The sequence below is a fragment of the Ictidomys tridecemlineatus genome, chromosome 1 (assembly GCF_052094955.1).
Source record: "Ictidomys tridecemlineatus isolate mIctTri1 chromosome 1, mIctTri1.hap1, whole genome shotgun sequence".
In the NCBI taxonomy this organism is placed as follows: domain Eukaryota; kingdom Metazoa; phylum Chordata; class Mammalia; order Rodentia; family Sciuridae; genus Ictidomys; species Ictidomys tridecemlineatus.
Window position 1 is genome coordinate 105151240 of NC_135477.1, and position 12186 is coordinate 105163425.

Below are 12186 nucleotides of genomic sequence, written 5' to 3' on the forward strand. Positions count from 1 at the left end.
ATAGCCAAGTTCTGCAAGCAACTGACCCAATTTACCCAACTCTCATCACTCCATAATCTATAATAAGTGTCAGCTCCACAGCTATTTGCTGAACTTCAGCACTGATCTCTTTAACACTGATTTTCTTGTATGATTTTTGTTCTGTGATAAGGAAGCACAGTATGAATAGAGGAGACTGAAGTCCTTCTCTGGGCCAGTCCCAGGAAAATAAAGTTGAAGGATGATGGGGAGTGTACAGCATAAAATCCCTCATGCAAAATTCATCAAACAAACATGGTATACATATTCTCCTGGAGTATAAACAAATTACATCAATTATGAGCACCATAACCCCAAACAAAGCTATATCAAACTCTAATGTAACAATTTAAAATCAGACAGTGCATCACTGGGTTAATAAATCAGAAATCAACTAAGAGACAATACTTTAAATGCCATATAATTGAAAGCTCCAGGTAGGCATGCCCCCTTCATAGTTATTTTTAAAATAATGTTCAAAGCAGGAGAAAGGAGCAAGCACCAAGTTCACTAATAATGCAGGTTACTGGGCGGCTTTGATCAAGCACTGCGGTTCACAGATAAACACTTTACTTCTTCCCTTCAAGCTACCGAATCTTTGTTCTTCTGGAAAGGGGATTTTATCTTCTTCCATATATTGCTTTTGGGTTTGGATTTTTTCTTTACGTCCAGCTCTGCCTCCTTTTCTTTCCTTCGGATCTCCTGCACAAGTGTATGGAAGACATTGTCAACGTAGCAGCGGTATGCAGCAGAGGTCTCAAAAAATGGACAGCTGAATTCCTGGGCCAGAGCTAACCCTTCTTCCTTGGTGACCTGTCTTAGCTGTTTTAGGTCAGACTTGTTTCCGACAAGAACCACAGGTGTTTCGTTAGTATGTCCGACTTGATCAATAAGCTCTTTAAACTCCCGAACTGCATCGAAACTTTGGCGATCTGTGACAGAGTAACAGATGATAAATCCTTCTCCTGCACTCAGGTAGCGATTCCGCAGGGCTGTAAACTCTGCCTGTCCCGTTGTATCCACAATGTCCAGATTGACAGGTTCGTCATCAACACGAACCCGTGTTTTATAGCCGTCTTCAATGGTGGGGTCATGATCTTCTGGGAACTGGCGGCTGACGAACTGCATGGTCATGGCGCTCTTCCCCACACCACCAGCACCCAGCATCACTAATTTGTACTCTCGAGTGACCCCTGCAGGGTTGCTAGGGTAGCCACCAACGGGGCGAGTTCCAGAAGCCATTGTCCTCTTGGGAAGTCCCAGGTGACCCCCCAGGGAAAACCACCCTTCAGGGTGGGAAGGCGTTGGTCCGTTGCTGCGTTTTCCCACTCTGTGCTCCTGGGCTCGCGGGTGGCTCCAGCGCTGACCTGTGACCCCTCCCGTCGCAGGGAGAGCTCCACACCACAATTCAATAGGGCTGGAGGATACAGATTAAAAAAAAAAAATACTGTGTGTAAGAAAATAAAGTTCACAAGCAGGCTCTTTACCCTGAGGTCACTATTTTGGTGACCATAGCCTTTCAGGCATCCCTTTATGCACACGCATATGCATGCATGATCTGTCATTGTTTACAGATGGAATCATCCTATATGTCCAGATTTTTATAAATAGATTCTATCCTCTCCATTCCTACCCGCAACGTCTTCAACATCAGCATACCATGTTCCACAGTTGTCATTTTAACAACCTTGGATGTTTCCTGTTTTTTTCCATGCTTGTATATTGATTTTCCATTGGACAGTTTTCCCATTCATACAGCAATACAGTACCATAGAGAATTGACTTGTGAGTGTGTGTAAATCTTACAAAATATTCCTCTTCCACGTTGTTTCTTCTTTTTCATGATTGTCCTGGCAATTATTGAGCATTTCTCCATATGAATTATGAGATTTATCTAAATTAAAGACTTCTTGATAAGATTGTACTTTTGAATTTTATTTATTAAAGCGGATTACCTTTTTAATTTATCCATCACCTTGGAGCCATAAGCAATTTCATTAGGATTATTTTTAATTGAATACTCTCAAAAAGTTTTGTGAGAAATGACTAACCTAAAATTAGAAGAGAATTCTTGTTATAGTCAGTTCATACAATTTCATCTCTTTAAATTGCATATTCTATTTATTTTAACCTAAGTATTGAGCAATACAGTTTCTGTGGTTTCTTTTAAGACTCTAAAATTTATATAGGAAAAAGATTATAAATGTAAGTGTGAAAATCTCTTTGCTCTTGGGTCTTAGAAAATGAGAACTATAACTACCTCATGCCCTGCTATAAAAATTACAAAGTAATGTAGTGGTAGGATGACCTGGTTTTCCCTGGACTGAGGGATTTTCTGGGGCAGGGAATTGCATTGATAGTATGATTAGTTGGTTGCTATATCTGGTCTGGTGGTTTGTTTGTTTGTTTGTTTTGTTAGTTTGTTTTGTTTTTGCAGTACTGGTGCTCAAAACTGAGGCTCCACACATGCTAGGCAAGAGCTCTACTACTGAACTACATTCCCAGCCCTTGCAAATTTCTTTTAAAAACAATACTTTTAAAATGTCCATGTTCTTACACACACATTCATTGAAGTTTCTGTTGTGGTCTTTAAATTCACCTTATTGATTACTCCCTGTCTTAAAAATCTTGCAAAGATTTTTGTTCAGTTAAGTAAATTTAAATGTTAAAGATAATTTGGGACTGGGATTGTGGCTCAGCAGTAGAGCACTCCTCTAGCACATGTGAGGTGCTGGGTTTGATCCTCAGCACCACATAAAAATAAATAAAATAAAGGAATCCTGTCCAACTACAACTAAAAATATATTTTTAAAAAATGTTAAAGATAATTTAACTGTATTGTAAATTTGATTTATATCACTTAAAATATTTTATTATGTATGTAAAGAAAAGGTTTCTCCCATGTCAAACACAAAAATAAAGATAACATGATAAGAATATCAGTCTTAAAATTATGAATGTATTAAGATGAATAGCAAAAACAAGGAGATAAAAGTAGTTTATCGTTTTTGAAGATATTCACATATATTCTGCAAAAATTATGTTTCCATAGAAGTCTTGTATTAGTCTTCTTGGGCTGCCATAATAAAATGTCAGAGACTCGGTTACTTAAAGAAGAGAAATTTATTTTCTCATAGTTCTGGATGTTCAAAGTCCAAAATTAGGGCAGTAGCATTGTCAGGTTCTGGAGAAGTTTCCCTTCGTAGCTTATAGTAACTGCCTTCTTAATGTGTTTTTACATTAGGGAGTAAGAGATGTGGAATTAACAAGCTCTCTGGTGTACTGATCTATTATAAACCAAATTAAATTCTATAGGCCCCATCTGCAAATATTAAAATATTGAGAATTAGAGCTTCAACATATGAAAGGGGCACAATTCAGTCCATAAGAATTCTCACGTAGATTATGAGAAATTAGTGATTTCTTGCAGTTAGTTCAGTTTGATTAATAAATTGCTGAAAGGTCTCATGTCTGATTAATCTCTAAAAAACTATTCAAGTTACTGCAGTATATTTTAATATGACATTGTATTGCATATTGGAGAACACAGTTTTCATGGAATAAAATACCCTAAGATGAATGTATGTATATAAAACTACACAGCCATCAGAAAATGAGGGGCTTTCAAGTCATCAGAATGCAAGTTATATTGCATTTTTGTTGGCTTATCAAAATCTGTAATGAATTTCAATATAGTATATTAAGCAGATGAATATAATTGGTCTATGTAAAGTCATTTATTTTATGTAATTTTTATTGTAATTTTCTCCTCATTCATCCATTGTATTGTTGTGTTCTTTGTGAGGTGAGGAGGATGTTAGCTAGTGTCACAAAATTTGCCACTAAACTACTAAATTGTGACAATGTCAACCTCTGTATTCCCTTTCTGTTCTTCCAATATATGAGTCTAAGGCAGATAAAATGTTTTATGCACACAATATATTGTATGGGTTTGGGTGAAGATATGAACTAAAACTCATTATTTGAAGGATACTATGCTTATAAATATTAGTAAATAAAAGCAACAGAATATCTTGCTGATCTGAGATAACATAATTTGGATACTTGCTTCTAGATTTTAATTTTTCTTAACTATATGACTATCATTATTCATCTCATGAATTTTACAGCCTATCCCATGTCTAGGTCAGTTTATAGCTTAGTTTGTATAGATCTATTCTTGAGGTCTTTACAATTGTTTGGAGGGAGATGGGTCTATTTATTTATTTGCAATTTTTTGTTTATGGGGATAAAGTGATTGAATAAAAGATGATCTGAAATTCTCAGGGCTTAGAATGTTTTTATGATTTGAGTGATTTTTCCATGGTTGTTTTTAACTATTCTAGCCATTAGTACACAGATATTTGCATGGTGGAGGTCTGTCTATGTGAAGATAGAACTAATTGGAGGTAGAGTGAACTGGTGATTATAGACAGAGAGAGAGAAAAAAAAACTATTTAATCCATGTGGGCAATTGACTATATTAGTATGTAAATTGTATCTGATGCTCTCATAAATAATGTGTTTATAGAAAAAAACAACCATTTGGTTTCAGTAAATGGTGGTACATGCAACACTTTTGTAGATGATTTGTGGGCCATAGAGGGGTGATGCTATTTCTCCTACTGAACACATATTGCTTTAACTATGTATTCAAGAAAAGGTATAAATCATAAGTGCAAAGTAAGCAAAATGTAGCTACCAACATTTGTTTTAATTATGTGATATTGAAATATCTCCTCTTAATATTTTTAATGACTGATGGCTTGTAAAGCTACCACAGAAAATAAAATTAAGCATTATATATAATGTAATTATGAGCCTTCAGTCTTGCCTGTACTTGTAAAGTAATAAAGCATATTTGTATTACATTTTGATCTTATTTTATTCCTTTTGTGAATGTTAGCTTTTCTATTGAAACTTATCCTAAATTGAGTTTAAGTTACATTCTGCAGTGTCAGGAAAATTGATAACATTTATTTCTTAACACCCTGCAATATATGATCTTACTAACTCTGTATTAATATCACCAAAGAAGGGTAACAAAAGGGGCTTTTAGCTTTCACCCTTTGTTCAATAAATCAAACATAAATATGGTCTACACATGGCTTTTTAGTGAACTCTGCCATTTTATTTGTCTTTTATCTTGAAGGTTTATTGCTTTACATGGCTTAAAGTGATTCAGGGTCTGAACTGTTTAATCTGGGATGTTTAGGTATGTGAGAAAGTCAGATGTTAAAACTTTCTGTGCATGCACAGTAGGTACAGTGTGTGCATTTGAATGATTCATTCCTTGGCGCATAAACTTGCATTACCCACTTGTTTTTGAAAATGTATTGTATTTCTAAATGATGATTTAAAATATTGGATCTTTTCTGATTATTCTGTTATGCTCAAACTCAAAACTTACTGTAGACCATGTGTTAATTCTGTTTCCATATTGTTTCATGGAAACTTCCAGGAAAAAGTCAAAATAGTAGTTAAGAACTTATTAATATCTACTAATTGTACCAAGATATGATTTCTGTGCATAAAATTCTATAATTATTTTTGTTTTGTTTTGTTTTGCTTAAGAGAGAGGGGGAGAGAGAGAGAGAGAGGAGAGAGAGAGAGAGAGAGAGAGAGAGAGAGAGAGAGAGAGAATTTTTCTAATATTTATTTTTTAGTTTTCTGCAGACATAACATCTTTGTTTGTATGTGGTGCTGAGGATCGAACCCGGGCCGCACCCATGCCAGGCAAGTGCGCTACCACTTGAGCCACATCCCTAGCCCCAAATTTTATAATTTTAATGTAAAATTCTTTTGTCATTTGCTTTTATGCCCTTTTAACACGACTGATTTAGTTTCTTATGGAAGAGAGGAATGGAATAATACAAGAATAAGCATAAAGCTGGACCTCAAAGGAAGAAAGAAAACTCATAATTATTAAATACTATTTTACACTAAACACTGATAAAAACCTGGATGTATGTTTTGCACTTAAAATCTGGTTGAAATTGCATGAATATCACACAATCAGTATATTGAAAAACTTTTAAAATTATCATGTACTACATAGTATTGTGTACTCTACACTGCTATAATAATAAAACACCAGAGTAAAATGATTTTTATAGGCATAAACATCATAAGTGTTTAGAGATGAGAACAATTGGCATGGCACTATGCTGGACAGGTAAGATTGAGGCTACAACTGACCAAAAAGGAGATAGTGATTTATGACTCTTGGTTTAGCACAGAGTTCAAGAACAATTTTACACATTTTTTTTGTGGGTACCATGGAGTAAACTTAGGGGCACTCAACTACTGAGCCATATCCTCAGCTCTATTCTGTATTTTATTTAGAGACAGGGTCTCACTGAGTTGCTTAGTGCCTCACTGTTGCTGAGGCTGGTTTTGAACTTGTGATCCTCCTGCCTTAGTTTCCTGAGCAGCTGGGATTTTAGGTGTGTGCCACCACACCCAGAACTTTTACACACTTTTCAAACTTATAACAACGACGTGTACTAAGTTGAACCACTTATCTTTCAAAATGTGACAAATGAAATTAGAAAGATGAAGTAAATGTACCCCGAGAGAATGTGCTCCTATACTCTGCTCCTACCACATGGCATCATTTATCTCACAGGTCAGGTAGATTCTGCTATTTCTCTGTTTAAAATACTCTAATGGCTTTCAATCATACTTAAAATAAATCCAAATTCCTTTAGTACCTATAGAATTTGACCCTTTTCTATCCTAGGATCCCGCCTCATGTTACTCTCCTTTTCCTAATGACACCCTCACCACCCTTGACCTCCTTTTACTCCTCTAATAGATTCAGGGTTCTGAATGAGTTGTTTTGAGAGTAACTTTCACTTACTTCCATCTCTTCTCTGATACTAGGCCCCCCCTTTTTTGTGGCTGTTTAAGTGTTCCTATTTCAGTGGTTTATGAGATTGATTCCTGCTCTAGGGCTAATGCAGAGTAATTGAAGCCAATTGTGATGGCCCCCTTCCTTTGTTATGTTGAAACAGGACCACAGGCTCATGCCAATGAACACAAGGACCTTCATTGGTCACAAAGATGGAATCAGCAATAGTCGGATGGCCATATTCAAGCCAGTGATATACAGGAAAAGCTTGTTGGAGGGAAATATTTCTCTATCTTAATGGTTTATGGGCATTAGTCCGTTAGGATTCAGTATTGATCCCTTAATCTTAAGGATTGGTGAGGGGTAAATGTCTACCTTCTATGGCTGCTTCATACAGACTCTGCCTAGTCAGGAATCAAAGGCAAGGAGACATTTTTAACAGGTATTTTGCAGGCCTTGCATAGCTCTTCATGTTATTATAATCCCTATAATTTATTTTTCAGGAAAGGTGCACTCAAATCTTAAGAAGATTGCATAAAATCAAATATAAAAAATAGATACATTAAATAAATTTAACTCCTTTTTAATGATATGACCTTGATTACCTCCTTATACCTATGTTATCTCATCTGTAATAAAGGCACAGTAACAATAATGATGCTTTCCCCAAAGGCTTATGATCAAGATTAACTGCTAAACACACTAATGTATCTTAGCAAACAACTAAAAGAAGAATAAAGTAGATAGATAGTTTAAGAATTCCTATCTTCTGAGAAGTATCTATTCAGTTCCTTAGCCCATTTATTGATTCGGTTATTCATTTTTTGGTGTTTATTTATTTTTTTGAGTTCTTTATATATCCTAGAGATTAGTCCTCTATCTAATATGCATGTGGTAAAAATTTGCTCCCCAAACGTAGGCTCTCTCTTCACCTCTCTGACTGTTTTATTTGCTGAGAAAAAAGATTTTCAGTTTGAATCCATCCCATTTATTGATTCTTGATTTTATTTCTTGTGCTATAGAAGTCTTGTTAAGGAAGTCAGGACCTAATCTGATATGATGGAAATTTGGTCCTACTTTTCTCCTGTTAGACACAGGCTCTCTGCTCTAATTACTAGGTGAGAGATAGGAGCTTAATTTCATTTTGCTACGTATGGATCTCCAGTTTTACCAGAACCATTTGTTGGAGAGGATATCCTTTCTCTAATTTATATTTTTGGCACCTTTGTCTACAATGAGATAACTGTATTTATGTGGGTTTGTCTCTATGTCTTTTATTTTGTACCATTAGTCCAATTGTCTGTTTTTGTGCCAATACCATGTTACTATTGCTTTGTACTATAGTTTAAGTTGTGGTATAGTGATGCCATCTGCTTCAGTCTTTTTGCTAAGAATTGCTTTGACTATTCTGGGTCTCTTATTATTTATTTATTTTGTTTTTTGTAAATGTCATGACTGCTTTTTCTATGTCTGAAGAATGCCATTGGTATTTTTATTGAAATTGCATTAAATCTGTATATTGCTTTTGGTATTATGGTCATTTGGACAATATTAATTCTGCCTATCCAAGAACAAGGTACATCTTTCCATCTTCTAAGGTATTCTTTAAATTCCTTTTTTATCATTCTGTAATTTTCATTGTAGAGGTCTTTTAATTCTTTCTTTAATTTGAGTCAATCAACAAATATATGAAAAATGTCCAATCTTTCTAGCAATTAGAGAAATGCAAATCAAAACTACTCTAAGATTCCATCTCACTTCAGTCAGAATAGCACTATTAAGACTACAGACAACAATAAGTATTGGCAAGGATGTGGGGGAAAAAAGGCACACTCATACATTGTTGGTGAGACTGCAAATTGGTGCAACCAATCTGGAAAGCAGTATGAAGATTCCTTGGAAAACTTGAAATTGAATCACCATTTGATCCAGCTATCCCACTCCTTGGTTTATATCCAAAGGACTTAAAAACAGCAAACTACAGTGATGTAGCTATATTAATGTTTATATCAGCACAATTCACAATAACTAAATTGTGGAACCAAACTAGATGCCCTTCAACAGATGAATGGATAAAGAAACTGTGATACACACACACACACACACACACACACACACACACACACACACACACATACAATGGAATATTACTCAGTATTAAAAGAGAATAAAATCATGGCATTTGCAGGTAAATGGGTGGAGAATATCATACTGAGTAAAGTAAGCCAATCCCCCAAAACCAAAGGTCAAAAATTTTCTCTGATAGGTGGATACTGATCCTTAGTGGGGATGGGGGGAGCATGGGAGGAATGAAGGAACCTTTAGATAGGGAAAAGGAGAGGGAGAGTGAAGGAGTGTGAATGGAGGTAGGAAAGATAGTGGAATGAGATGGACATCATTATCCTGAGTACATGTGTGAAGACACGAATGGTGTGACTCTGTGTACAGCCAGAGAAATGAAAACTTGTGCTTCATTTGTGTACTATGAATTGAAATGTACTCTGCTTTTATGTGTAACAAATTAGAACAAATAAATAAATTTTAAAAAAACAATGCCCAGCTCATAAACAAAGGAAATCCAAAGATCATTTCTGATGAATCAAAACCTCTTCATAGATTTCAAAGGTTTATGAAGAGGTATTGAATTCTCAAACCAATCTCAAATTGATAAAATTAATTGGAAACTCTCATATTCTTCAAAATGAGCCAAACAACATCATTGTTGAAATGAGGAGACAACCCAGAGTGACCAGGTGGTTTAAAGTGAGGGGATTTAGCAAGTGGAACACACCAGAGGTGCAACAAGGACATAATCTGCACAGACACAGACAATACTAGAAGCCTGCTTCTTCATAGAGGACTGTGCAACAGCTACCTAAAGGTGAAAAATCACATGGCAGGATTTATTTAGGAGATATGGCTATCTTTCTTAAAGCCTTCTGAAAGATGTAGACCTCTTTCTAAAAACCATATTTCTGTACTTTACTAAACCAGTCATAATGAATGTTTTAAATGCATATAGAATGCATTCTTACAATTTCACTAATTTAAAGTTTATAATAGAGAAATATAGCTTAACTTCAAAGAACATAAAATGTGATAGGAGAAACACATTAAATTAAATTAAGCAACAAGACTGCACTAGATTTCAGTAGCAATTCAAAGATAAGTGTAGTTGATATGAAACAGTACAAAATTAATGGCCAGTAAGTGGTAAGCTATTAGGAAACTGTAAAGATCACCTTAGGCCATGGTGAATGGGACAGCAGTTACATTCTGGTTGTTAAACAGCCTGTGAATTTTATTTTATTCAGTAAGATTAAAGTTGTACAAATCTTTGCACATATACATCTATACAGCTCCATTTCCCCACACATCCTAAACCACAGTGGAACCACAAATACAGAATGCTTTTGTCAAATACTTCTATAAGGTATTTATGGCTTTCACATTTTAATAAAGCCAGAAACATGGTAAAGAATGGAATGTTTCAAATTATCATCATTGTAATAACAATTTTCATATACCATATATTTTAAGGTTTTCAAAGTAGAAATTTTAGTTATTTTATTAATTTTTTGATCACTGGGCTTGAACCCAGGGCACTTTACTACTGAGCTACACTCCAGGTTCTTTCCATTTCATTTTTTAGTTTGAGACAGGATCTTGCTAAGTTGCTTAGGGCCTCAATAAGTTGTTCAGTCTGACCTCAAACTTGTGATGCTCCTGCCTCACCTTCCTGAGGCAACTGAGATTACAAGTGTGTGACATCCTGTCCTTCAAATGTGAAAAATTTTATAAGGATAATAGAAGTAAAGCCTGAAATTAGGAGAATTAATACCACTTAAGACTTACATTATACAATTCTTACAGTTGGCAACATAGAATGTGTTCTTATTTCAAGTTATTCAGTGCTTGCCTTTGGATATTTTAGTATTAACAATATGACAAGTAAAGACAAATCATTTCGTCCCACATAATGCTAATGAGCAACTGACTGACAAAGTTTATATTCATGTTTTTGTGAGCTGTCGATTCAAAAAAGAAATTAGTTATGGGCTCTGATGTATTCGTGAGTATAATTTGGCTATTAAAACCATGGTATCTTTCTACATCTACCAGCTCTAATAACAAGCTTTACAGAATTGTTAAGCCATTCTAACTTAAAAAGTGCCTTTTAATGTGAAATTTGAAATTTACTTGAGCTACATTTACAATATTTCAAAGGCAAACTAATTCTTATGGGAACATTGGGCATAGTCTGATTAACCTCAGAATTGACACTCAGCAGTGTAGATGTACAATTTAATCTTACATTGAAAGAGAAAAATCTTTGAAAAGTTTAGTTAATGTTAAATTTAGCACCTTTTCAGATTTGAAGCCCCTCAGAATGTCAACATTTTCTTGCTGCCAATTCTCTTCAACCTAATGTCTAAGTGTGGCATTAATTAAACTTTTGTTATTTATCCAGTCAATCTATGGACTGCTTAAGGTTTATGCTACCTAATTAGTCAGTTTTCATGGTTGTTCTATGACAAGCATGAAGACCATGGTATTCCATTAAACTAATGACTTGTTACCACCATGTGATTAGAATGATAGTTTATTTTACTGACAAAAAGCAGCAAACCATTTATATAAAACGTTGTCCCAATAACTTAATTGAAAAGCCAGTAATTTGAAGTAGCACATTTTGTCTTTTACAATGATTTCTCACTAGGACCTGATTTCCACTGAAGTTACACGAAGACATTAGCTAAATCTTTTGACAGTACAGATATAATTAAACATGTTTTTATGTAAGATGTATTTATACAGAAGACCAAGCATAGCATGAGAAAACATATTCCTTTATTTATTTTATATTTGTTCTAAATAGTTATACATGAGAATAGAATGCATTTTGACACATCATACATATATGGAGTATAACTTATTATTCTGCTGATTGTGCATGATGTAGAATCACACTGGTCATGCAATCATATATGTAATAGGGTAATAATATTTGATTCATTATACTATCCTTCCCAACTCAACAGCCCCTCTTTAATCCCTCTCTGCCTAATTCAAAGTAACTCTATTCTTCTCTTGCCAACCCCCCCCCATTGTGATTTAACATCCACATACCAGAGAAACTATTTAGCCTTTGTTTTCTTGGGATTGGCTAATTTTCCTTAGCATGATATTCTCCAGCTCCATGCATTTACCTGACATAATTTCATTCTTCTTTAAGGATGAGTAATATGCCATTGTGTGTGTGTGTGTGTGTGTATTTATCTCACATTTTCTTTATCCAGTCATCTGTTGAAGAG

The 12186-nt window shown here is 34.9% G+C and overlaps 1 protein-coding gene across 1 annotated transcript; it reads right to left on the minus strand.

Moving 5' to 3' along the window:
- Window positions 1-389: 389 nt before the first annotated feature.
- LOC101978389 (GTP-binding protein Rit1) lies at window positions 390-1266 on the minus strand. The gene has a single exon (XM_040272837.2). It carries the CDS (start codon window positions 1258-1260, stop codon window positions 601-603), a length of 660 nt encoding a protein of 219 aa, XP_040128771.1. The 5' UTR covers window positions 1261-1266; the 3' UTR covers window positions 390-600.
- Window positions 1267-12186: the final 10920 nt, after the last annotated feature.

What these genes read in the sequence shown, in the direction of transcription:
- LOC101978389 (XM_040272837.2), bottom strand. Translation starts at nt 1,260, where the DNA reads ATGGCTTCTGGAACTCGCCCCGTTGGTGGCTACCCTAGCAACCCTGCA.